The sequence below is a fragment of the Electrona antarctica genome, assembly GCF_951216825.1.
Source record: "Electrona antarctica genome assembly, chromosome: 22".
Taxonomy (NCBI): Eukaryota; Metazoa; Chordata; class Actinopteri; order Myctophiformes; family Myctophidae; genus Electrona; species Electrona antarctica.
Genome location: NC_136805.1, coordinates 12,431,424 through 12,458,232, shown reverse-complemented (window position 1 = coordinate 12,458,232; position 26,809 = coordinate 12,431,424). Strand labels below are relative to the sequence as shown.

At 45.1% G+C, this 26,809-nt stretch overlaps 1 protein-coding gene across 2 annotated transcripts in view; it reads right to left on the bottom strand.

Annotated features, from left to right (window-relative positions):
• vti1a (vesicle transport through interaction with t-SNAREs 1A) overlaps window positions 1–26,809 on the bottom strand; it is a 170,010-nt gene that overhangs the window by 52,674 nt on the left and 90,527 nt on the right. The window contains exons 6-7 of one of the 2 annotated variants that reach the window (XM_079493261.1): window positions 11,377–11,447; window positions 4,412–4,484 (exon numbers count right to left, since the gene is read on the bottom strand). In XM_079493261.1, the coding sequence (XP_079349387.1) occupies window positions 4,419–4,484; window positions 11,377–11,447 (137 nt within the window). In that variant the 3' untranslated portion in view covers window positions 4,412–4,418. The remainder of the gene's footprint in view (window positions 1–4,411; window positions 4,485–11,376; window positions 11,448–26,809) is intronic. The other variant, XM_079493260.1, reaches the window with a different exon arrangement.

Below are 26,809 nucleotides of genomic sequence, written 5' to 3'. Positions count from 1 at the left end.
CCCCACGCAGAATACCGTGGACCCCCGCGAAGGTCGGCGTGGGGGTCCGCGATAGTCTGCGTGGGGGTCCGCAGATAAGGGGGGTCCCCGCGGAGGTCAGCGCGGGGGACCCACTCATCAGTAGGACTACCGGTGTCGGTCTGGTCGTCTAAGTTTCATAGGCAATCTATGACCAGCTTAGCAGCTGGTAAAAAGCTGTGCATTTCAGTGACCTGTTGCATTGAAATGAAGGTCTGTGTGTGCAGCAGGAGGAGTTTGCTGCCATGCGTGCGCCGTGTGTTTACTGAAAACAACTCAACAAACAATAGAAAAGACGCACAGTTCATTAAAGCTGGAGGTGAACGAGCATGAACTGAAACATCTGTTGAGGTTTCAGTACACAGGGCGACAGATAGTTCTACCTTGCTGCCTTCATTTGTCTTCCACACCCTGCTAGTGGACTTAAAATACAAAGTGCTGCACAGAAGCTGTGAAAACAAGTGAGAGAATAACACCCAGCCCCCCCCTCCTCCCCCCCAGGCACCACCACCTCAAACAGGAATAAATAAAATCAACAACTAAAACGGCCTCCAATTGCCTTGACAGAGGATACAAATATACTATTAATCAAAAGCGTGAAGACCAGGAGAGCATATAATGAAATGAATACAGAAATGGGGATGAATTGCTGAACGAGGGGGGGGGGGGGGGATGAGGGGGAGCACCCACACCCTCCCATGGAAGTGAAATATGATGGAACTGTGGAACCATCCCTTGGTACTCCTTTGTCTGTCTGTTCCCCCCAACCCACCCACTGGTTATAAATGACTTCAGAGTTGACGCCCCGAAACCGTACGCATACAACAAAAAACACACTTTCTTTTATTCAAACGGCGAGTAAAAAGATTTATTTTTTTGTCCAGCAAAAGAAAGAAGGAGGTGGGGTTGTCTGTGTGTGTGTGTGTGTGTGTGTGTGTGTATGCGCGTGCTCGCATATCGCCGCTCCCGTCATGCAGAAAGGCGGCGACGAGTGGAAGGGGGCTCGCTTTTCCAAAACGGGGGCCCTTCTTGCTTTCGGAAAGCCCTCATAAATCCTGATTTGAGCGGGGGGCCCGCTAACCGTAGGAGGTGGTAAGACCCGTCTAGGGGGGAGGGGAGGGGGCAGCCAGGGGAGTGGCGGCTCGCCTCTTAAAATGCTACGACTGATTAAGTCGTCCCATTAGGTGACAGCTGAACTTTAATACTAATATGATAATATAATATTGAAATAAGCGTGTTATTTACTTTGTGGGGGGAGGGGGGTGAAGGAGGCGGGTGATGGAGATGGGTGGGGTGGGGGCGGGAGGATGATGAATGATTTCTGGACAGCTCTGGGTGTCACGCCAGGCGATTTGCCCTCTCCGCCGCCCCCCCCGCTCCACTCCCCTCTAATCAGACTTGACAAAATGGAGACATATGCAGAAATATTGGTTACAGTCGGCATCACAGGGCCCCCTCTGCCCGGGCCCTGCTCTCTGCCGTAGTGAAGGCGCCGGCCGCCCCCGTGAGCAGCCCCTCCAAATTGTCCACGGGCACTGAAGCATCTATTTCAATTGGCACTTCCTTCCCGGCCCCGGGATTTTACATTTAGCCGGTGTCATTTACATATTACTCTTAATCAAAATCCACAGTGGGGCGATGGCGGGAGCAGAGGAATGGACAGAGGAGAAAAAGAGCGAGAGAAAGAGAGACAGAAAGACAGAGAGGGAGAAAAACAAAACCATGGTGTCACGGTTCAGGAGTAGGCTCACAGGCACTTTATAAAATGGAGATGTGACAAGACATTAAGCTGTGTAGGGTATGTCTGTGTGTTATGTAGGGGGTGGGGGTACATACGACAGACATTGACGTGCCTGTAGTGTGTGGTGTGTGTGTGTGTGTGTGTGTGTGTGTGTGTGTGTGTGTGCGTGCGCGTGTGTGTGATAAAGCATTCGTTTGCACTCCAGTGTGTATGTGCGTTCCCGCCGGGGCTGGCATCTTTGTGCATGCACTTGGAAAGAAGAAAAGAGGGTTCCTCAAACAGACACTTCTTGGAAATAATAAAGGGCTAGGAAAAATGGACGCTACGAGGGACAGGATTCAGGGAATGGCGTGTATGGTACGCGCTCCTCTTTGAAAAAACAAGAAAATCTAAAGCGCTATGGCGCTGGACCGGTCTCTGCGGAGCGGCCGTGGTGGCATTGTTTGTGACATAAACAGGTCCCGTGCGGCACACACAGAAGCAGCATTCACTCTGCACGTGTCAGACGTGAGACAAAAGCGCAATAACGTTTTCACAATGCGAGCTATCAGAATGCGAGAAAGGAAAAAAACCCCACAATGGGCAAAGAAAGAAGAGTGCAATGCGCCTATAGGGCTGCGAGAGCCCACACAGTGGTAGAGATACTGTTATTCTGCAGAGGCATTGTTGTTTATGGCTTATTGTATTGTTTTCAAATCACAAGGAGGGGGCTCTGAATCTGAATGGAAGTGTGATGGCCATTAACAGATGGCTCACACAATTTTTCATTTTTCTTGAGCTTGTGGATCGGCTTGTATGAAAAGTTTGAAACAGTGGTGTAAATTGCATACATTTCTAAAATGAGAGTTGCATTCAAGTCCCATGCAGCCCTAATTTCAGTAAATGTGTGCCTGGACATCCTCTGTAGAAGTGATTCACAATTGATGGGTGTGAAGCCTGCAGCATTGCTGCAGCAGCAAGGCCTTCTGTCTCAACTCTCAACCCAGCCAGACGGAGGGAAGACCCTGTGCCCTTCAGAGATCAGCCGAGGCCTTCTAAAGCCCAACGTATAATTGATATGCGATGCAACTCGTTTTTTAGCTTGAAGCTCATTTGTTGTGGGAAGCGACACCATGGCATGATGGAGTAAACCTGTCTGGATGTCATCTACTGCAGGGGTTCTCAACCCGTGGGTCGCGACCCCTCGGGGGGTCGCCAAATTATTTTAGGGGGTCCCCAAATTATTTTCAAAAACAAATAGATTTTTTTTTAAATTTTATTTTCACGATTTTTCAAAAATAGCAGACCTACAAGCTCGTAGCGCGCCACTCGGTGGCGCGCTATGAGCTTGTAGATCTGCTATTTTTCAATAGCTAAATTATAACAATGCTTAAAACACCAAAAGGGGTTCCCACCCAAAATGGTTTAAGGTTATTGTAGCAGTCAATTTATATTGGGGGTCGGGAGGGGGCGGGGCGGGGGTCCCGAGACGTTGCCAAAGCATTTCCGGGGGTCCCCGGCCAAAAACGTTGAGAACCCCTGATCTACTGTAGGCTCTGAGCATGGTGCAGAGGTATTGGTATTCATTCACGGATAGACTTTAGTGGGATCTTTAGCCAGCGATCATCATGGTATGGCGTGGTTGTGAATGTTTGTGGAGATACATAATTCAAGGTGGTGTTGCTCAGGCGCTGCTTTTATAGGGGACTAGACTTACTACACACTTATAAAAAGGTGCAAAGCAAAATGCGTTAATCTTTTTCTACCTTTATTATTACATAACCAAGTGAAGTTTTGACTAGCACGTCTATGTTTATGCACTGCAGGGCCTATTTTCAAGGCAGAGTAGAGAATGGACATGATTTAGGATGCTGTACACACTGTACACGTTATAAATCCGCTGGCCTGGATACACAGACATAAAACAATGTAGAAACAGACTCACAGTGGTTCTTATAGCTCCAAGTTAGTTCACTACATTCATCTGGTGCTCCAGGTCAAACCACTCCAATGACAAGGACAACCGGGTGAACGCAGTTAACTTCCTAGTCAGGTGGGGAAACTGAATCATACAAGGGGGCCCTCACAGTTGAGCCCCAGAAATGAGAAGCACTGCTCTAGGCCTAGGGGCAGTATTTCCCCAACCAAAGATCACAGTCAGGCCTTGTCTGTTTGGCGGCAGTCCAACATCTTTGGAAACATGTTGGAAACATGTTGCACAAAACCATAACGTACCTTTTCAACTTAGATTGGCTATTTCCGCTGTTCATCGGACAAGAATAATATACAGGATTGAAGTTAACATGTCTGCAAAAACCCACGCGCGTTTGGGGGGGTCTCAGTTTTTGTTAGATGTAGGCTACATAAGAAGTTGGGCTCCAAAGAAAAACAAAAAAAAGGTTTTGAACCACTGCTTTAGGGGAATAGAACCAAACCTCCCTCTACTCTAAAACGAAATAAAACATAATGTTGCCTCAGTTGCACAGAACAGGGGGTGGTTAATCACGCGGTTCATCCATAGAGGTGCAGTAAAAACAGAGCTCCCCTATGTACTGTACCTGCATCTTACTCTCCCTCTACTCTAAAATGAAATAGAAATATAATGTTGCCTCAGTTGCACAGAACAGGGGCGGTTAATCACACGGATGTGCAGTAGAAACAGAGCTCCCCTACCTGCCTCTTACCTTCTCAGCATGCCCGTGAGGATGCGAGAGCTCTTGCCCAGGTTGGAGTCAGTCTCTCTCAGCTGTGGGGGGAAAAAGGACAGAGAGGGGTGGGAAAGTTATTGAGTATTCCCCTTGGGAGTGAAAGTTCCAAACAAACAGGTCAGGGAAAAACATGCTATCATGCTATTAAAGATTGTTTTCCATGTGCTAACTATGCTATTAATGCTGCAATCAGGAACTTACGATGACGTTTTAATACATTTGCATGGTAGAGAATGTTAATACTGTACATTATCACTAGTACATCTGCAGTGGTTGGCGGTGGTCTACCTCCCTACTGTTCTATTGAGAAATGTAAACCCTGGTGTTTGGTAGGACACCTACTGGTTCACAAGTAGTACTGCCTGGTGCTTATAAGTGCAACACACAAGGCCAGGGTTCATATCCCAGGTAGGACATCAGACTTACGGATTACAGCTTTTAACTCCCCTCCCACACAGGCAACAAGAGGAAATGTCACTTAACCAGAGCACTTGACTGCAGACACATTCTTGTTCGCAGCCCGAGGCAGCAAAACACTCAAATTTGTCCTGGTGGCCAGTGAGCAGCCCTACGGAAGCATTTCAGTCAGTGGCTTTCCCAGAGGCACTTCCACGGTGGCTTTTGAGGGAGGGGGATTGTGGGAAGTCTTTTGTCATCACTATCTAGGTGAATTGTCCAAAGCCAGGCCAGTGACCGCAGAAGCTATAAATCTTAAATGTTTTTAAAGGGTGGAAATACCTCTCTTGCACTATGGAACACATGGAGACTACACATCAACAAGTGGCTGTAAAGTGCAATAGAGCAGGGGTAGGCAACTTTTGAGGAGGTTCCAGGGGATCACCAGCTAAATGATTGAACGTTTGGTTTGGAACCAAATGGGCCCATATTGGCCCTTAATTCAGAAAGAGAATTATTTGTACCCTCACAGAGTTACATTAAAACATTTAGGATTTAAAAGTGTTCATTGGGGTCCCATAGATAAAATATAGCTTAGTGCATTATACACTTTACAGCATTATTACATATTGTGTGTGTGTGTGTGTGTGTGTGTGTGTGTGTGTGTGTGTGTGTGTGTGTGTGTGTGTGTGTGTGCGCGCATTCAGATTCCTTCCTACTGATGAGGATGCAATCTGCACAGTAAAATCTGTTTATGCAACTCTGAAGAGCAGACAAAAGTAAGCAAAATGGTTCCATTTGTACACTGAGGATTCTAAAATGTGAATGTGCTACTGAAGATGCACTTGAAATAATGATGACCCCGGCTCCTTCAGTAATCCCTTGCTGTGCCGTGGCTTTTTTCCTCTCATTTTCTTTTGGTTTTTCATTCTTTTTTATTTTGTGGGGTCACAGAATGTTCTTTCCTCCTGTTTCCAAATGCCAGGATGTGTATTTGCATAATGTGTAAACACTGTGTGTGTGTGCATGTGCGTATGTGTGTGTGTGTGGTGCGCGTGTGCGTGTGTGTGTGTGCGTGTGTTAAAGAAAGAAATGCTGACAGTGCACTGTGCCACTTTAGCTGGCACTAAATTCTACCTGTAGTCACATTTCTTGGTTTAAGACAGTGGGAGTTATTTCTTTGTTTTTTTTAAAGAGAATTTCCTTCTACAGTCAGCAGGGGGTGGTTCTGCTTCTGTGAAATACTGTTTGCGCTATCTAGTTACCCTCACTCCCTTACTGTAGATCTAACACTTCACCCAATCTTCTCTATTAATTCAATTCAATCGTACTGTATACACCTTTGGATCTATCCACTTCTGCTCCATTATGTTTTATTCTCTTCTATTCTTTATTTAAACAAATTCAAGTCAAACACGACCGCTTCTTGAAAAGACAAAATAATAATAATCAGAAACATCAGAAACACAAATTAAGCATGAATTAATTTATCAAGTACAACAACCGTAACTTAACTGTGTGATCCCCCACCGCAACCCATATTCACCTATTTTACTGTATTCTAATCGCCTATATATATATATATATATATATATATATATATATATATATAAAAATAAATATATATTCTCGTTTATCCTATCCTATTCTATTTCTAACCTCTTCAGTTCCATGCGTCGGAACACTTCTCTGTTTTTAACTTTCTATTCAGATGTTGGGGCATGGCTGTCCATCTCTCCTCTCCATTACATCCACTCCCCTGTCTCTTCCCCTCCATCCCTCGTTCCTTGCCTCTGGCAGCTGGAGCTGGAGTGGCGCAGGTTGCCAGATCCAGGGATAGAGGAGGAGGGGGATAAGGGGGTGGGTTTGGACCCTCTGGCAAACACAACAAGTCCTGCAGTTGCCTGATGTGATGTCTGACTCGGCCCACAGATCTGTCCCCTAGACACTTTCTCCCAAAATACATTTCTCACTCCGAATTATTTCTCTCTCTCTCTCTCTCTCTCTCTCTCTCTCTCTCTCTCTCTCTCTCTCTCTCTCTCTCTCTCTCTCTCTCTCTCTCTCTCTCTCTCTCTCTCTCTCTCCTCTCTCCTCTCCCCTCTCTCTCTCTCTCCTCTCCCCCTCCCCCCCCCCCCCCCCTACAGCATCCTGGTCCAACTCTCACTCACTTTCTTCCTCAGTTAAAATGGAATACTAGTGTTTTGGTTATTCCCCGTCCCGTATAGGGCTGCAGTATCGGCATTATAGTGAGCGGTTATTAGTATTACTGAAGCTCCTGCTGCCACCGTGAAATGAGAGAGAAGAGTTTGTTTCTGACAAACAGGAGCTGTGAGAAATGAAAAGGACAATTTGAGGCCATGGTGGCAGTGATGCTCATGCAGAGTGACTTTATTATGGAAGGAAAACGACAGTTGGCACTACCACTATACAAAGACCAAAACATCACCCTGAGTGATAATAATAACAGGTTTTTATGCTCATTTTTTGTGTAAATGGCTAGTCTTTGCTGAAGAATTACATTATATTACATGGAAATGTACAAACATAGTTATGTTTCTATGATAATTCTTGGAAGACCTCGTTCCACTGTGTGTGTGTGTGTGTGTGTGTGTGTGTGTGTGTGTGTATGTGTGTGTGTGTGTGTGTGTGTGTGTGTGTGTGTGTGTGACTGTGGATGCATTCACTAAAGTTGCTCTGTTCCAGGGTTAGGGTTAGGGTAACTACAATGACGGAGTAGTTAATGGCCACAGCATAGCTGATGGATTTTCGCCTATAATTGGCATTTTATTCATTAAAAAAGTCTGATGAGAATAGCGGTGAAACAATCAACCAAAGCAATGGAATAATCATTCCACAGAAAAGTTAACAAAGCTCAAAATAAAAGTTATCAAAAGTTATGATACTTCACGTGCAACTGTCAAATAAAGCATATTATGAATAGCATATTATGCTTACAATGTTAACAACTGTGAATGCTTGTCTTTCATTATATTATGATAATATTAGTAGTATTAGTATTATCTCATTATAAAATGAAAAAACACAGTGTTTGACAATTCCAATATGTTCATACTGTATAACTTGTGATGAGCATTTTTCATTATGATGTACTTTATTACCTTATTTGACTGTAATATTATGGTCTAAATGACTCATATTGATACAAATAGATTCATTATTTAATACAGTATAACAATCGTTAGTTGCAGCCCTAGTTGACAATTCGACAGACCGTTGGGACGTAAACATAGTGACTTCAGTCTATACTGGCCAGGAAAAGACATTTAACCACCAAGCAGTGACAGGAACTGGCTTTCAGCCACAGCGATTAACCCATTTTGACCTGAGATCAGATTCTAAAAATGTCTTCTACATCCGGACAGTTTTCTGAAAAAGCTATGTTTCTATGTCAGTCGTTCTTCGATTTTTTTCAAAAATAGCAGACCTACAAGCTCGTAGCGCGCCACTCGGTGGCGCGCTATGAGCTTGTAGATCTGCTATTTTTGAGTGGTGCAAACCACTCCAACAACCAGCTTTGTCTGTACCCGTGTATGTACCCGTGTACCTGTACGTGTGTGTACCTGTACGTGGGACCCAAAAAAATGAGCATGGTTACTATGGTCACTGACATTACGTCAGACCACAGCTGATCAGGCTATATAAGACCTTGCACCACTCAGTTCACACAGGTGTGATTTTTCAATAGCTAGAGCATAACATAATGCTAACACCAAAAGGGGTTCCCGCTCAAAATGGGTTAAAACAAGGCAACAACAGACGGCGTGTCACTGTCTCTCTGAGTGGCGGACGGAGCATTGTAGACCAGAATGAAGGATGACGAACCAAACTCCTACGATGCAGCAGGGGGTCCAGTGTAAGGGGCTGAGCAACTTGACAGGAGCGCGCTCTTTTGGCCCGAGGAGTTCGCGCCCCGCTATTGACTTCTATTTGTACCGTTAAAAGCAAAAAACAAAAGGCCACATCTCCCGCTGCGTGTGGGAGGGTTTTGTCTCCGTGTACGTGCGTTTCTTCCCGTGTATACACGCATTTTGTTAATCCCCCTGTCGTCAATGCACCTGAAGCTTTAGGTGCATTATGAATTAATTTCTGTAATTTTCTATAACCTATTACAGCCTTCTGATCTATCCTTTACACCTTTCAGCTAAGAGACATCTCCTGTCTTTATACATTTCCTCTTCCTCCTTTTATTTTAGCCCCACACATCTTTAAAGGATGTGTGTGTGTGTGTGTGTGTGTGTGTGTGTGTGTGTGTGTGTGTGTGTGTGTGTGTGTGTGTGTGTGTGTGTGTGTGTGTGTGTTAGGGGGGGGGGGGAGTTCAGTAAAGACGACTAGCGGAGAAGAAAGTAGCGCGAGAAAGAGAGAGAGTGCTACAACTGCTCTCGGAAGACGCTGTGGACCTTTTTGAAAGGAGATGTTTGATTTCCTTTGAAACGGTCTCTATGCCAAGCCCTCTACTATGTTGTGATCTCTAAGTACGCCACGCTGAGGGGGCCCATCAGAGCCGGCCGGGGGCCCCCTCACTGCGCTGGGACCTGCCTCGTCTCTGCCTGGCCTGTCTATCGGCCTGTTTGTCTGGCTGGCTGGCTGTGAGGGTGTGAGGAGGGAGTACAGGGCCAAGATTGGCGGAGGGAGGGAGGGAGTGGGGGCGTTGGTGGGGAGGATGAGGAATAAAGCAGGAACAGTAGCTGGTCAAACCTTCAGTTTAACCCATTTTGGGCGGGAACCCCTTTTGGTGTTAGCATTATGTTATGCTTTAGCTATTGAAAAATAGCAGATCTACAAGCTCATAGCGCGGCACCGAGTGCCGCGCTACGAGCTTGTAGGTCTGCTATTTTTGAAAAATCGAAGAACGAGACATAGAAACAGACATTTTTAGAATCTGATCTCAGGTCAAAATGGGTTAAAGAAAAGTCTCACAGAGAGACATGGGGGGGCTTTAGCTGAATGGAAGAGTGGTTGTCTGGGAATCAGACGTCTATGGTAAATGGTGCATTTATATAGCGCTTTTATCCAAAGCACTTTACATTGTTTGTGCATTACATTCGCACACACATTCATAAACCAATGGCGGAGGAAACCATGCAAGGCACCAACCTGCACATCAGGAGTAATTAGGGGTTCAGAGTCTTGCTCAAGGACACTTCGACACTAACTCTGAGGGAGCCTGGGATCGAACTGGGAACCTCGTGGTTCCCATCCGACTGTTCTACCGGCCACTCTACCCCTGAGCCACCGCTGCCGAAATGTCCCTGAGCAAAACATTTAAGCCCCGACGATTCATTATTATCTTTTTTCGCTCTCGACAGCATAAAGACCAATATTCACCACATTCATCATCTGTATACGATTCTGCTCTTTTTCCTTTAACCTGTGTAATACTTATAACACTGGGCAAATGTCTAATTAAAGACATTTAGAGAAAGTAGGACAATAGTGGAATAATGTTTAGAAACTAGAAGATGTGCTCCTCTGAGCACAGATCTCTTCCAGGTCAGTTTGGCTACCCAGAATCAAACATTTGGAAGACAAAGACACTCGGAATGAAATATGAAACTTCCCATTGATACATTTTGATCACATGAATCAAGAGATGATGTAAATTGATTTGTGTGAGTTTTGGACAAAATCTGTAGGAGCAAAAAGTGTGTTTTGAAGAAAACTCAAAATGCTGTTTAGCTGCTCACACAGATGGACATGGCGAAAACATAATCTCCAGCCTGGTGGAGATTATAATGATCAACTCTTGGACCGTATAGATATTGTGAAAACATGGTGTATAGCATCATGGCCAGTGAAAATAATTAGCCAAGTGACATCATGATGAAAAGCAGCCTGTCAGGCCAAGAGAGTCTCATATACTTTTTATGACAAAAAGAAAAAATAACAAATCTACGTATATGCGCACAAGCTCAGAATGTGTCACATCACACCATGATGTATTGTTTACTAAAGAGTTGGAGAGATGCATGGAGATGTAGGGAGACCCCAGATCGCTGAATAAATACTCTGTAGAAATGATTCGTGTCAGAATATAGAGCTGCTTACAGTAACACCTATCTTGCCTAAAAAGAAAGAAATCAATAAACATTCATATCCATGTTTTCCATGCAACACATCATAGCACTGGAGCCAGTCAGTACGATGCTTCGTACATACAGTACATCGCATACTATATGTGTACCATGTGCTTGTGTGTGTGTGTGTGTGTGTGTGTGTGTGTGTGTGTGTAGTTGGCTAGTCTGACATCATGTATGGCATCACTGTCTGAAACACACAAAGCGTTGTGAATGTTCCCCACCGACTACAAAGCCTTTGTTGTCTCCAGTCAGTGTCTCCTATGATACTCCTTCATCCTGCACTTGTTGGGCCACGTGTGTACGTGTGTGTTCACGTGCGCGTGTGTACGAGTGTGTGTGTGTGTGAGTGTGTTTTACACATGCACTGTGTATGTGTGTGTGCGCGCGTGCGTGCGTGACTGCGTGCATGTGTGCGTGCGTGTGTGTGTCTGCTCACCCTCTCCCTGGCTCTCTGTATCTTCTCGCGGTCAGTATGCAGGTTGGACAGAATCTCTTGGCCCACTTGTTCTGTGAGAAATCAAACATAAAACAACAATATTTTCATTTCCAAAATATAGCAACAAAAAGATTGCAGATGTACAAGCTTACAACACTACGTGTTTGCGTGCACACACACACAGATGTGTATAATCTGCACAAACAGTACACAGACTTCTATAGGCCTCAACTCTTGAACCTTGACATTCGTTGCTGCTTTTTATTTCTCATCACTACAAACAATACCCCCCCCCCCCCCACATCCCCCCACCCTAGCAGATGGACCCCAATCAGCCAATGCAATATTCATTAAGCCGCTGGTCTCTAAACGCCTCTCGTCTGTGTTGGATGTAAACACGTTAGCGCGCCAGTTATAAAACATCTCCAACAAGGCGCCTGACAAGCTCATCACTGGTCACTGTCATTCTCCCGGTCCCTTGGGTTAGGGACGTGAAAAAAAAGCAAAGCAAAAAGAAAGAGGGAGTAGAAAGACAGGAGTGTGGGGGGGGGGGGGGGGGGGGGGGAGGACCAAATAAACAACCACCCTGTATCAATGCAGTGTTCGTGTTTAAAAAAAAATGAGGGAGACAGAAGAGGGAGGTAGGGAGGGAGTGAGGAATCTTTGTGTGGATCAAAGACGGGCTTTCAAGCGCACCAAACAAATTCGGAGTAAACAACGCAGTCGCAGACTGTATTACACTACACAGGTGCTACACACCAAAGAGCCCACGTGCTGAGAGCCTGTTTGTGGGGGGGAGTGGGGGACGCCGCGGAAATGGGCTACATCTGGCAGCCGAACAAGAGAGAGAGAGAGGAGGGGGAAGCGCTGCTGGATGAGCGGCGTTTGTCTCCAGTTCTACTATCAGACACACCCCCCCCACCACCCACCCCCAAATGTGTCTCTTCCTGCCTTCATCAATTTCTAATCAGCGAGGAGACAGATTGAGAGATACCCAGATTAAACAGTGCAGTCAGACAGTCACAAGTGACAAATAGGGCAGATTAAAAGACTGAGTGCAGGTATTAATAACCGTAATAATACAAGTCCCCCGTTGCAACAGGGATATAATAAACAGGCAGGGAGGTGTAGCGGAAATCTTCTGTTAAACAGACAAGTAAGCGTGCCTATCCGTCTCTGTCCGGGAAGAGGCACTGTTTTAAATAAATGAGGGTGACAAGCACTGTGCAAGCAAAGATTTTTTTTTGTCTCCCTTTTCTTGACAGAGAGTGCATTATTGGAAAAGCCTACAACGCATGAGAAGATAGATGAGGCATGGTCAGAGAGAGAAAAGGGGCCTCAGTAGCATCCTAGCGCCGGTACTTGCAGAGCAAGCGAACACAGGTTCGTTGAATGGCCAAGGTTTAACAGAAAGGTGCATTAAAGGCACAAAAGGCATGGGGAAACGCAACCCCTCCGCGGCATGTGAGCCACCTTTCACTAGACAAGAATGGGACCACAGTGGACTCAGGTTTCTGTCCATTCTACAGGACTGGGGAGGTTAAAGTGCTGTACTGTAGATACTGTATACAAACTAACTACCATAGTGGTTCCGTCGCAGAATTGGCGATTTTAGCCACTTTTTAACCACTTAACCCATTTAAAAATGTCTTCTACATCCTGACAGTTTTCTGAAAAAGCTATGTTTCTATGTCAGTCGTTCTTTGATTTTTCAAAAATAGCAGACCTACAAGCTCATAGCGCGCCACTCGGTGGCGCGCTATGAGCTTGTAGATCTGCTATTTTTCAATAGCTAAAGCATAACATAATGCTAACACCAAAAGGGGTTCCCGCCCAAAATTGGTTAAGCCGTATTTCAAAAATAAGCAAACAGAGTTTGTAGATCTGCTATTTCTGCTACTTGTGATTTTTTTTTTTTGGGAATTTGTGCAATTATATCACTCTTATTACTGTTTATGTAACTACAGCAAAAACCGAATAGGTCTGTTGGAAAATAGACACCACCAATGCAGCCAACCAATCACACGCTTTCGCGGGGATAAGGGATGACACGACGCCATCGGAGACGGCGTTTCGGCTCAATAGGTGGCGCTTTCGTTTGGCCACTCGTGCCGGGCCTCGGTGCGGTGCTGCAAAATCCATTGTGATCCATTTGAGGAGTCCCCCGGGTGGGTTGGCTGCAGAAGACATTATGGACTCTTGTTTCAACCGCGGCAGGTCAGAGGCACTCAAAAGATAAATATTTTCCTTAGCTGCGCGACCGCAAATGGACGCTTGCATAAAGAGAGCCCCCCACGGCCCTCCCCCCATCCACCTAAATCCCACCATCCTTCACCGAACTGTCTCTGCCCCATTGAAACCATTAGGCAGTGTACACAACACCTCCCAAAGGGACCTACTGTATTGTGGCTCATTTGGGGGAGGCTAGGGGTGTCTTTATCTGGCATCTTCCCTTCCATTTCTCACTCGGTGACATGTATCTACATTTACATCCATCTTATTTAAACCCCATGCGCTCCGCTGACAAACTTTATTAGTTGCCCCCCGAAAGAACGAGTTGTGGTTATGCAATGTGTGGACATTACAATTAAATACATAAATGAATAGAAATGAAGACGACGGATGAAAGATGGTTCCTTTAATGTCATTGTCCACCTTGAAAAGATGAGAAATGGAGCGATTTGGCCCAATTCATCTGGACATGACAGGCGTGTCAGCATCACTGTGCTCTCTAGGCATTAGGCTTCTGTCTTAAAACTGTTAGCACTTTAGATTTTACCTTCACATTTTAAGCATTTACCTGATATTCTTTAATACCCAGAATGACACATTTTCAGCACATTGTTTTCAGCCACTGACATTGTTATAACAATTAGAAATTAGGCATTTAGCAGGTGCTCTTATCCAGAGCGACTTGCAATAAGGAAGGTAATCACATACAGCAAAATGTAGAGAGACAATGTAGTGCCTTAGTAAACTGGATTCTTTCAACGTGGCATCCCTCTGTTGGGCATGAGATAGGCATCCTTTTCCAAAGTTTGCAGCAGGTTGGTTGTGAGTTTGTAGTAGCTTATTATTTTTAGTCATTATGTCACTTCATCCCTGCACCACCCGAGCGCCCAGATCGGCTATTTTCATGTCACAGTCGGACAGTGATGTAGAAAGTAGTTTTTAAGGGGTTAAGCCTTAAAATGCCTTACCAAATGTTGCAGCTTCTGGTAAACCCCATGTTCCATAGTTTGTGAGATTATAATGTTTGTTCGGTCAACATCATTTTGAGCATAATTAAAGTTTGCGTCGTCTTTACAATGGCACACTAACATATTTAGCGTGGTTGAGAGCATTGCATCCTTTCAAAATGGAAAATTAGTTTTTTGGCCAAAACAGAGAGGAAGGGACATCATTTCCATATAATGCTGCAGAACTTCTTTCTGGTTAAGTGTGTAAAATATTCCCCTCCTGTTTAAGCAGCTATTAACAATTTAAATGACCCTGGCGCAGAGGCCGTGCTCTGACTCACTTACTAAAGCTCCACGTCCCCCCAAGGCCCATTTAACAAGCCCATTACTCTATTACATTATACTCACACCAGTGTTGCACAGCCTTCATTTAACTGGTTCCTCTAATGTTACTGTAGATTGGAATTAGTGTGAAAAGGAGTCGAGGGCACAAATTAAGTTGCGGGGAAGGGGAAAATATTGCACGGGTAAGGACATTCTTTCCCGTAACAACGTGTCTCACGGTACAGTTGGGCTTAATTTTTATTTCTCTGGCAACTTGTTTTTCAGTTAATGGTGACAGTTATTGGTCTCTGTAGAGACTATATAATTGTAGTAATTGATACAATTAATCTAATTAACGTATAAGATGTGACGCTATGCTACCAAATGGTTCAAGTAGGGAGTGGGAACTATTAGGGGTTAGTAGTCAATGTCTACCCATTGCAATCTATTAGTGTTACAATATGAATGCTTGTCTACTCATGAAGTCACAATGTTGAGCTGTGTCTATTAGGGGTCAAGCAGTCTAGGGGAGGGGAGAGAGAGAGAGAGAGAGACACACAACAAAAAATAATGCACTTATTTCCAACTTAGGGCCGATTCATACTCCCTATTTTAGAGCCGAATAAAAGTCGGTTCGGCTCTGTAGAGCCTACAATGTGACGTCATTTGAGGTTCGGGGGGCGGGTTCCGTCCTAAAGTCGGCTCTTCTGTGCTACTGAAAATTTCTGACGAGCCGAAATCATTTCGGCACTACAGCGCCGAAACAGCGGTAAAATAGGAGTATGAATCGGCCCATAGTCCCAATTGCATTCTTCAGTACATTGTCCAGTTAGAATGAGTAAATGCACAGGATGAATTTCACATACTGTGCTAATGTACAGTGACAACAACAACAACAGTATAAATGACCTGGTCTGCATGCAGCCTCATATCTACTCTATACTGTACAATTGTACATTCATGCTGTACAGTCCAGTGCAGCAGCAGAACTGGACAAACAAGTCCAAAGGCCCCGGGTCGGTTCTCTGCAGCCCTGAACTTTCCCCAGTTCGTGGACACGTATAATTGGACATATCATCAATTTTACAGCAGCTGTTGCCGAGCCCCCTCCACACTGGGACGTCTGGGGTTATCTGTGTCTCTCTCTCTCTCTTTCTACGACGTGCTTTCTTTCTTTCTCTTCTTCTCCCCCCTCTTCTCTCTCTCCGTCCCCAGAGCTAAAAGGGTACAAGACCTGACACCGCCACGCTCAGAGCCTCAGCACAGCTCCTTTTCATTAAGCCATTCTGACCTGGGAACGATTCTACAAATGTCTTCTACATCCTGACAGTTTTCTGAAAAAGCTATGTTTCTATGTCAGTCGTTCTTTGATTTAAAAAAAATAGCAGACCTACAAGCTCATAGCGCGCCACTCGGTGGCGCGCTATGAGCTTGTAGATCTGCTATTTTTCAATAGCTAAAGCATAACATAATGCTAACACCAAAAGGGGTTCCCGGCTTCCCGCCCAAAATGGGTTAAGCGGTTGAAACCACTTTTTGAAGGTTACCACACACACTTCTATCCGGACACAATCCACACACACACACACACACCGACAAAACGAGCGATGGCAGCCCACGGGACGTCTGTGGGGAGGCTTGGTGCTGCTAGATGAACCTCACATGCACATGCTCGCTCTCTGGCGGTCTGTCCATCTCTTCACACACAGTCACGCACACGCACGCACACACGCACGCACACGCGCACACACACACACACACACACACACACACACACACACACACACACACACACACACACACACACACACACACACACACACACACACACACACACACACACACACACACACACACACACACACACACACACACACACACACACACACACACACACACACAGTACGTACGCATCTTTTTGTTCCACTTATATTCCTGTGACTCCCAGGTGGAGAAAAAAAAATCTTCTTTGTAGACCTTTTCCCAGAGAAGCTTATTTTATTTTATTCTATAGGACTTCTCGATACTACACCCGCCTGGTGACATGCTTTCATCCCCTCCATCAAAGTTGAGAGTGATTTATAATGCCGAGCCCACAGGCCATGGGGCTAGCGCCTCACCTACTGTACGCTGAACTTTAGCTGGAAGTAAAGCGGAACCAACAGTGAGATCACGGGAGGGTCACGCAGTGTCTAGGGGGTTGAAGCACTGCTATGACAGCCAACATGCGCCATGTACACCCCCCCATATCCTCCTCGAATGGCAATACTGATCAGTTTTCCGTTACTCATGCAATAATGACTGATGGGTGCATTCTATGAAAGGGCCATGCCCGTTAATACTAAAGGATTTCTAGAGAAATAAATTGTGATTTCTATCATTTACATTTTAATCAATCAAAGGGGGGTTTGTCCCCAAATCTTTTTTTGTTTTAAATTCTGCTCTGTATGCATTTTAAAGTGACAGCTCACAGGCTCAACACTAGCAATTTGTGACGTTTCGAGCATCAGCTTTTTATCAGTCCTGACAAAGAGCTAATGGGAATCGCTATGGGATTTCATTCTGTCCAGCCCTTAGATTGTTATCCTTTGGATGTGCGAGCTTTCACACAATGTTTGGTATAAATGGAGTACCTCACCATGCAGGTAAGCGCTGGGCTGACTAAGCAGTGCACATGGCTCCTCCCTGCTAGAAATGTATAAGCACTTGAAAGGAGCCGTGTTGGAAGCAGGCAGCACTTGCATGTGTATGAGCACTAGTGACGATGGGCAGTCAGGGTGGATTTCTGGGGTCTTTCTTCACTCTGCTGGGCCTCTGTTTTATTCATCGCCTGATGCCCTGACCCCGCAGAGCTCCTGTTCTGACAAATCACTTCTGATTAAGACAGATCTCTATTAGTCAGCCACTCAACTTGGCCTATTCATCATTCCGCAGAAACTATCGCCTCTCTCCTCTCCTCCTCTCCCTCCCTCTCGTTTGCCTGTCCGTCAGACCGGATCGGGGCCCAAAGGAAAATTTCCGCCGTGTGTTTTTCTTAAATGGCTGATTATGGACAATTGGTGGATGGAGAGATGTAAGGGCGTGTTATGGGTGATAAGACGCGAGTTTAATGGGTACAAATGACCGTCCCTGCTGCTAATAGAACCATTTGTTTAAGGCAGAACCGGGCGGGGAGAATTGAAGGCTCCACCCCCCCCCCCCCCCCCCCCCCCCCCCCCCATATCACCTCAGCCTCAAACGATCAGCTCCACATATTGACTTTTTTTCCCCCTTCACTTGCCTTCAATGAGAATAGATGAGGCTAGTAAGCCAGGGGCTCACTTTACATTCATGAAATTACCAACACATGTTTACACTATGTAAGCAGGCAGCGCCACAGAAGTATGAACTTTCTAGACAGCTTTCTATAGCCATATGGCTCTCTTTATAGCAGCAATATTCTGTGATATCCAGCCAGCTAATCCATATTGAAAATTCCTGTCATAATAAACTATATGGAAAAAGGCACCTCAACACCCTCCAAAAAACCAACTACTGTTACTAACTTACAATCTCTTAACAACCAAAATTGAATTGACCTGAACGCCAACCCTGCCAGTGGCATGGAGGTGAGGGGGAGAGGGTGGGGTAGGGTTGGGTGAGGCGGGGTGTAGGGCTCCTGTCAGCAAATTGCCTGAACTTAATCAACCGGTCTTACTGAAGCATCCAAATGAAAACTAATGGACTTTAGGCACTCACCGTGATTGCCCCGACGGGCAACAGCGTGCGGAGAGGGAACGACACATTCCGCGGTCTTCAATTAAAATACACGGGGAATTTCCACAGCCTCATGCGTCTATTTCGAACCGCGTGCCCGTTGGTCAATTGTGAGGCTCAAACGAACCCGACTGATTAATTCTATTCCCACTGCCGGTGGAAATTATTTCTCTCCGTTGATTAGGCTTGGTCAAAAGCGTAAAAAATGTATGAAGTGTAGAATTAAAAGTAATCTCTGAATGAGCTAAATAGAGGATGTATTATTCATAGAGTGTTTAAATTCATGTCGCACAAATGTACGGGTCACACTGTGCAGTGTGCACTGTGCACACTGCACGCCCGTGCACTGTGCACTGTGCACGGTGCACGCCTGTGCACCAAAACCTCCGCGAGTACATCATCAAACTCTTCTTTTGACCACTGTCACAACGTCTGGAAGACAAAGACATGAAAGTTCCAGCGACTTCCTCTGCGACTCAAGAGAAATACGAAGATAAGCCCTAATTCATGATCACTTGTGTAGTGGAGAAGTCAGATGATGGTATCACAGCATGAGTCACGCTGACACCATGCAATACGCACTCTGCTGACAGCCAACACTATGTGACTGTGAGGGGGGGAAAATAAAAGACAGATATTGAATAAAGGCAGGAGTAATGAAAGCAGAACATTCTGTTGGATGAAAAGACGACTACGCCAGGACAGGTACAGGGCCACATTATAGCGATGTTGCGACGAGCAGAAACATGTCACGCGGTCTAAATCAAACACAGTGTCTGATTTAGGGCTGAGACTAATGATTATCTTCCTTAGCCATTATTATTCTATCAGTTGTTTTTTCTACTGATCGGATAATCCTAAGGCATGTTTTTTAATATGTGTTTTCTTTGTATATATAAACGAAACGTGAAACACTTCTTGATTTTTAATAATCGACAAATGTCTAATTAAAAACATTCTAAACATAGCAATGGCATAGCACAGACATAGCGGAAATAGATCTTCTACAAGCTCTCATTTCGATAATCGATTAACTGTTGCACCAGGCACCCCAGTCTGATGCCTCCAAACTGAGGCTGAACAGGTTGAGGAGCAGGACATTTAGCGTGATTTTGGTAAAAGGGGCGAGGAGGAGAGCTCCACAGAGGAGGAGAAGGAAGAGGAGGAGGAGGGAGGAACGCGAGGGAGGAAACTTGACGTTCATCTCCTGATTCTTTTTCCAAACAGTTTAGGGAGCGTTAATCATCGCATTACTCTTGATTAAAGGCATTTCACGTCTCTAATCAGAAAGTTGACAGGCAGATCAAAGGACCAAACGCAAATTTCTTGCCTTTTAATTATCCATACAACACCACACCTCGGGCGGCTCTTCCCTGCCTATCTGCTCAAACTCTGCCAAAGATGGCAAAAAGGAGATCTAACACCCCATAACAGTTCATTATCCAATCAAATGGGAGATGAGGTGGGTAGGGAACGCACGCACGCACGCACGCACGCACGCACGCACGCACGCACGCTACTTTAAAGCATGCGTGGTGATTAGTGAGTAGTCGGACCTGGGGGAGGCCTGCAGTCCTCTGTATTAGCGTGTCCCAAATTGGAACACCTTAATTATGTTTGTCAAAAATCGGACGTGGTGTCGACCCTCATTTGCATGTTTTGACGAGGCCTCCCTCTTTGCTTCTCCGTCAGAGCGATGGGAGTATTTAGCACATTTTCAACACCTACTGATTATAAGGATTTTTCTTTTGTTTCTAAATGAATGCAATAACTCGTTAATTGTGCTTTGTTGCAGCCCCCCCTCCAACCCCAACCCCTTCGTCTGTGAGCTAACGCGTAAAACTGAGGCTGAACTACACAGGAAGGCAGCTCCTGGATTGGTCTTGATCAATGCTTGATCGGCACTTCTGTACCGCCGGTTTGGGAGAATGCCGAGCGTTTCTCCGACTCTTCCTGCCCAGCTGTTCTGCGGCGAACGCTTTTGGGCACGAAGAAAAAAATAAAAACCTTTCCTCCATACTTTCCTGAAAGGCTTCCATTTGTTTGTTCTTCACAAGGATTGACACTTCGACAAGATCCTTCAAGTACCCACAGTAAACTGTTCTGCGGAAAATCACTGCACGCGAAGCCGAGATTGTGACCCGAATCGTGACGGCATTTTCGGTTGGATGGAAAGCGGAGTGATGAACCCCCCTCCCCCCACCACCAACCCATCCCCCCCATCTCCCCTATTAACAGCCCACTTTAATGAGTCCTCGCCACGGCGAACGCCGTGTAAGACAACCCGTGGTTGAGAGACAAACAAACAATCTGCAGGGACAAGGGACTGTCGCCGGCAATTTAGCCATTACGGAAAAGCAGGGCATGAAAGCGAAGGCATCAAACATGAGCATGAAACGAGAAGGCACGAGGCCGTCCGCTGACAGGATCTGACAGTTTGAAACACTTAAAGATTCTTTCCCCTCCAACTTTGAATTCATTAATACTCATGAGCTGAGCCCTGGCTCCTATAACACAGCGAAAAGAATGGAAAGGGAGGAGGTGGGGGAGGGAGGGGGGGGGGGGGGGGGGTTGTCGGACTGAGAGACAGTACACGCTGGCTGCAGTCTGACAAGGCCAGGTTCACATCCCTTTTCAACCTGGCATCCCTATTTTGGACATGTCGCTACGAGTGGGATTTCTTGCCAAATATCAAAAATAGCAAATCTACCAGCTCACAACGCGACATGTTGATGTCTGTTGATATATATATATATATGATATATCAAGGAGGCCCTTGAGAAGAAGTCAGTGGTAAGATCTGACCCTAGACCAGTATGAGTGTATGTGTGGGTCCAGAGACTCTACACACAGGACAATCCTCAGTGTTCATTTAACTCTCACACCCTTGTGGGTCTGAATTTGAACTATTTGAAGTATAAACCTTAGGGCTGTGAATCTTTGGGTGTCCCACGATTCGATTCGATTCCGATTCTTAGGGTCACGATTCGATTCAAAATCGATCTTTTCGATTCAACTCGATTCTCAATCCAAAAACGATTTAAAAAAAAGTCAAAAGCATTTTTTTTTCAGATTCAAAACGATTTTCTATTCAATTTTTGGAAATTATGAATCGATTTTGAATCGTTCATAACGGAATCGCGATTCTAATTCGATTTTTTTTGACACCCCTAATAAACCTCATTTTCAGTTTGAGATCAATATGATTCGGAGTAATAATTAATGCAAAGGAATTATATGTTTCCACAATATTAAAGAATTTACTAAAATGTCTCCTAGACATTACTGCGTAGTTATGAATTAGCGATGTCGTAACAGGAAACAAGACAAAATGGGCTGAGAGGGACGACATGTTGCAAAACAAGTGACAAGACAAAACACATTCACAATTAACATAAACAAACATATTTACATCTCTCCAGGTGATTGCAGCTCTCAAAGAACAAACCTTGATCCCCCAGAAATGTTAGGACTCCTGATTTTCTTTTGTACCATAAAATAATAGACTCGTCAAGTTTCCTTTATCCTTTAATTTGGTCTGTGGTGACAGGTTATTCTTCAAATACTGTTCTTTCTCTACTCTTACATTTAAAATGAGCATTTGAAGTCCATATCAGAGCCATTCTATATTTCTTTAGCATAAAGCAAGGGGTTCCTAATAAACATTTTTAGTCCGAGACCCAAAAGACAATTTGGCGTCTCCGTGGGATCCAAACAAAAACAAAAATACATTATGAATTAACCACTTATATTCCAAAATAGTGAAAATAATAATAGCAGATATACCTGCTCACACGTGTCCCACTGTGAGCTTCAAGAAAAAAATAATCTTGTTTTTTTTAAGCAAATTATAGAAACGAATCTGCCGACTGTATGTTTGGGAAACCCTGACATGAAGTCTGTCTTTTGATGACCTCTATCTGCCCTTACAATCAGCGCTCCATAGCAAGAGAATTAAGGTGCTCAAGAGAATTTGGTCTCACCAGGCAGCCGTGGAGCTTATGATTAACCCAACACTGCGTCATTGTGTCTCACAGAACCCAAGTTTGTCTCGTACTTTGGGGCTAATACCAACACACTTCCCCGCTCTGCTGAAAGGAAAATAATACTGCTATTATAGAGGGGGGGGAGGTATGAGGGGGCTCACAAAAGGAGAGACGCATCATGTGCTTCATTTAACAATGACCCCGGCCACGGAGATGAAGGCCGATTATTGTCAGCTGCCAGTGCGATAGCACACAACGTGGCATTGGCCCCCGAGGACACCGAGTGGCCCTTGGTACTGTAGATGGAATACTGTACAGTGTTTGTCTGTAAACAACTGCTGTCCGTCCTCCATGTCAGAAACTTCACACAGAGCAGTTCCTTGAACCTCCTGTACGATAATCATCTCTGTCTCATGCAGACTGAAAGAGACAGAGAGGAAATGGTTCTGGTACATGACGATCTTTAGTACTGTAGCTGTAAAAGTTACCGCCATTAACCCATTTTGACCTGAGATCAGATTCTAAAAATGTCTTCTACATCCTGACAGTTTTCTGAAAAAGCTATGTTTCTATGTCAGTGGTTCTTCGATTTTTCAAAAATAGCAGACCTACAAGCTCGTAGCGCGCCACTCGGTGGCGCGCTATGAGCTTGTAGATCTGCTATTTTTTAATAGCTAAAGCATAACATAATGCTAACACCAAAAGGGGTTCCCGCCCAAAATGGGTCAACAACTTTCAACCTGGCGTTCCTATATTCTAAAGCGGTATACAAGCTCACAAAACCTCACAAGGAAGCCTGCCTTCTGCCTTCTTACCGGAATCCAACACGGGTCCCTCGCCTGAGCTCCAAATGTCTATACTCCTGAGCTAATACAGAAAGCAGGTAGACCAACTGCAACCACAGCAGTTGCGTTAACCATATTGTATTATGATACTCCATCATAAAGATTGGTCAAAATAACATTTTATTTACAGAGAAAGATATGAAATCTGCAAAGATATTGCAGATTTAACCACTTAAACCCTATATAAATAGTTGAGCGGAGTATCCCAGGAGCATATATACTGTGTATCCCTCCCCCCCCCACACACACACACACACACACCCACACACACACACTTTCCCCTCTACACCAAATGTATTTTGGCACGGTGGCACAGTCGGTAGTGCTGTCGCCTCACAGCTAGACAGGTCCTGGGTTCGATTGACGCTGTGGGCGCTGGGGGCGTGTTCTCTCCTCTGCGTCATCAGTGCCCATACCCGAGGTGGGGTTGGCGAAAGGGCCTTTCTGTGTGGAGTTTGCATGTTCTCCCCATGTCCCCTATAGGGTAGTTATACCCTCACAAAAAACATGCAGTAATGCTGGTCTCTAAACTACCTCCCCCTGGCCAGCCGGGGCACCTGATGGAGGGGAAAGGAACTGGTTGGAATAACGTGTTCCTTCCACACCGGGGAAACTCCAGGTGAAAAGAAGCGGCTCGGATTCCTCATGCATTGAACGAAGCATGAGGTCAGTCCGTTTCTCTCTCCAGGTTGGCAGAGGGAGTGTAGCGCCCAGGACCTTTAGATAATTGACACTGGGTGAAAAAATGGGTTACAAAATCGTGGGATAAAAAAAATTATTAATAATAATAAGCCATCTACAAATCACAACGTGCCACGCTGCCTGCGACGCATTTGAGCTTGTACCACTTCATGTGGTTAAGTGGTTAAAGGGATTGTGAGATAAAAGAAAATAATTTTATTTTTTTCTTAATTTATTTTTAGGTTTTCTGAGCTCAATTGCACCCAAAAAACTTAACTTAAAAGAACTTTTAACATTCAGTCGATTTTCTGTGGTGTGGCTCAAACAGGTGCTCTGAGTTTCCTGCTGTTTGTGATGTAAGAGACAAAAAATCCCATATATGTCAATGGGATTTGCCAGCAGATGTCACTGTTTTCACTGTTTTCATTGCAGCTCAGAAAGACTTCCAAACCCCAGAGAAAGCTCCAGACCACAGAAAATCCACTGAATGTTCAAAGTTCAGGTTCTTTGGATGTAATTGAGGTCATAAAACCTAAAGGAAAACCGAAAAATAAAAATAAATGAAAATTAATCTCATGAAACCTTTAAAGGAGCTTGAAAGGACCAATGAAGCAACGATTGTTTGATACTGTACTGTAGGGTTCACCTGACCATCAGACAGGGTGCAGGAAGTGTAACAGCACACCTGATCTAAACAGGCAAAAACAAAGACCAAAAAAAAAACGACAACACCACCACGCGTCACTGGTAGGGTGAAGAGGTGTAGTGATTTAACTAAAAACAGCTCTGACTGATCATCCCCACCTCCCCCAACAAGCTTGCCACCAGTCTCTTCCCCACCAATCTTCCCCACTAATGAAGCATGTCTAACTTTTCCGACATGGCAGAACTAATTTCATCTACCTTCTGAGGGGCCTTGGTGCCATCAAATTAATTATTCATAAAGGACACAATATTATAACTCAATTGTCAACGTTGTGACTGGACCCTTCTTTGCGCACCCCCCCCCCACACACACACACCCCCCCGGTCTGTCGTTCTCTTTTGTCTTGGGCTTCCTGTCTTTAATGGTGAGTCCTTCGCCTTTAATCTGTAACAGCTACACTGTCGTCGCAGCCACTGAACAAAATAATTTGTGATTTTTTTTGTGTCTGTGTGTTTTGAAGTTCATCGATGGAGGTGGCAGCGGTGGAGAGAGAGAGAGGGGGGGGGGGGGGGGGTCTTTTTTTTGCAACTGCCGCGGCTCCCTGTGGGTTTTCTGTGCAGTGATGAGGCCAGCTATACCAGGAGAGAAGCGAGAGAGACAAGAAGAGAAGCCATCACGTCTGCTATAACACCACCTTTAGATATCTTCTCTCTCCTCTTCATGAATAATGCATGTCCGCTGGCAAAGCCGAACCCAGCCTTAATGCTGTATAGGGTTGGGATCGGGAACCGGCGGAGGCACGGCGGATCCAACATTTAGGAAGTGGAATCGGTTCTATGCACATTTGGAACTGTTTTTAACTTTTTTTTAAAATCACACTGCAGAGCTGGTATGTGGACTTCACGTCTGCTCTACAATTACAATACCAACTGTTTTAATTCCAAGGACCAACCTAAACTGGTAAATGGTAAATGGTGCATTTATATAGCACCTTTGTCCAAGGCGCTTTACATAGATTGTGCATTACATTCACCCATTCACACGCACATTCATACACCGATTGCGGCGGAAGCCATGCAAGGTACCAACCAGCACATCGGGAGCAATTTGGGGTTCAGTGTCTTGCCCAAGGACACTTCGACATGTAGACAGGAGGAGCCGGGATTCGAACCGCCGACCCATGGATCATTGGACGACCTGCTCTACCTCTTGAGCCACAGTCGCCCCTCAAATGTCGTGTACAAATGAAACCAAATGGAGTATGTCATGACTTGACAGAAACGGCCCTTTGGTGAAAAGTCTTTCTCTCAGTCCACAAATCTGATGGCTAAGAGTATAGCAAGAATGCAAACATCCATGTGAGTCATGCGAGTCCGTCAGAGGGAAAAGTAAATAGAAAATCAGTGCATCACATTTTTTATCTATCCTATTGTTATCCACACTGTTGAAGAAGCTTGAAATAGAATGTCACTGCCTATAATGCTGCTGACTGTATTGTATGTGTATGTGACAACAAACACCTTCATATTGTACATGTGTACAAAAAAATGGAAATACTCACGAGAAGTATAAGTACCACAAAAGACACAGTAAAGACTGTGGAAACGCTAAATGATATATGGGCTCGTGCATGCGTGCACACACACTGCATAGACAGTCTGAGTGCGCGTGCGCATGCACACACACACACACACACACACACACACACACACACACACACACACACACACACACACACACACACACACACACACACACACACACACACACACACACACACACACACACACACACACACACACACACACACACACACCAAACGGCACAGTGTGTGAGAACAGCTGTGCGGTGGGTGAGAACAGAGGATGTGTTGTTAGCGATACTGGGCTGGATGGAGTAACAGCAAGTAGCTTCACAAACAGAGGCACAGAGGGGAGGCCGTCGGCGGTCCCGAGGCCACCATGAAAGACGTCTTGTGTCCGTTTCCATGCTGCACAATACAGTGGTGGGGAGCCC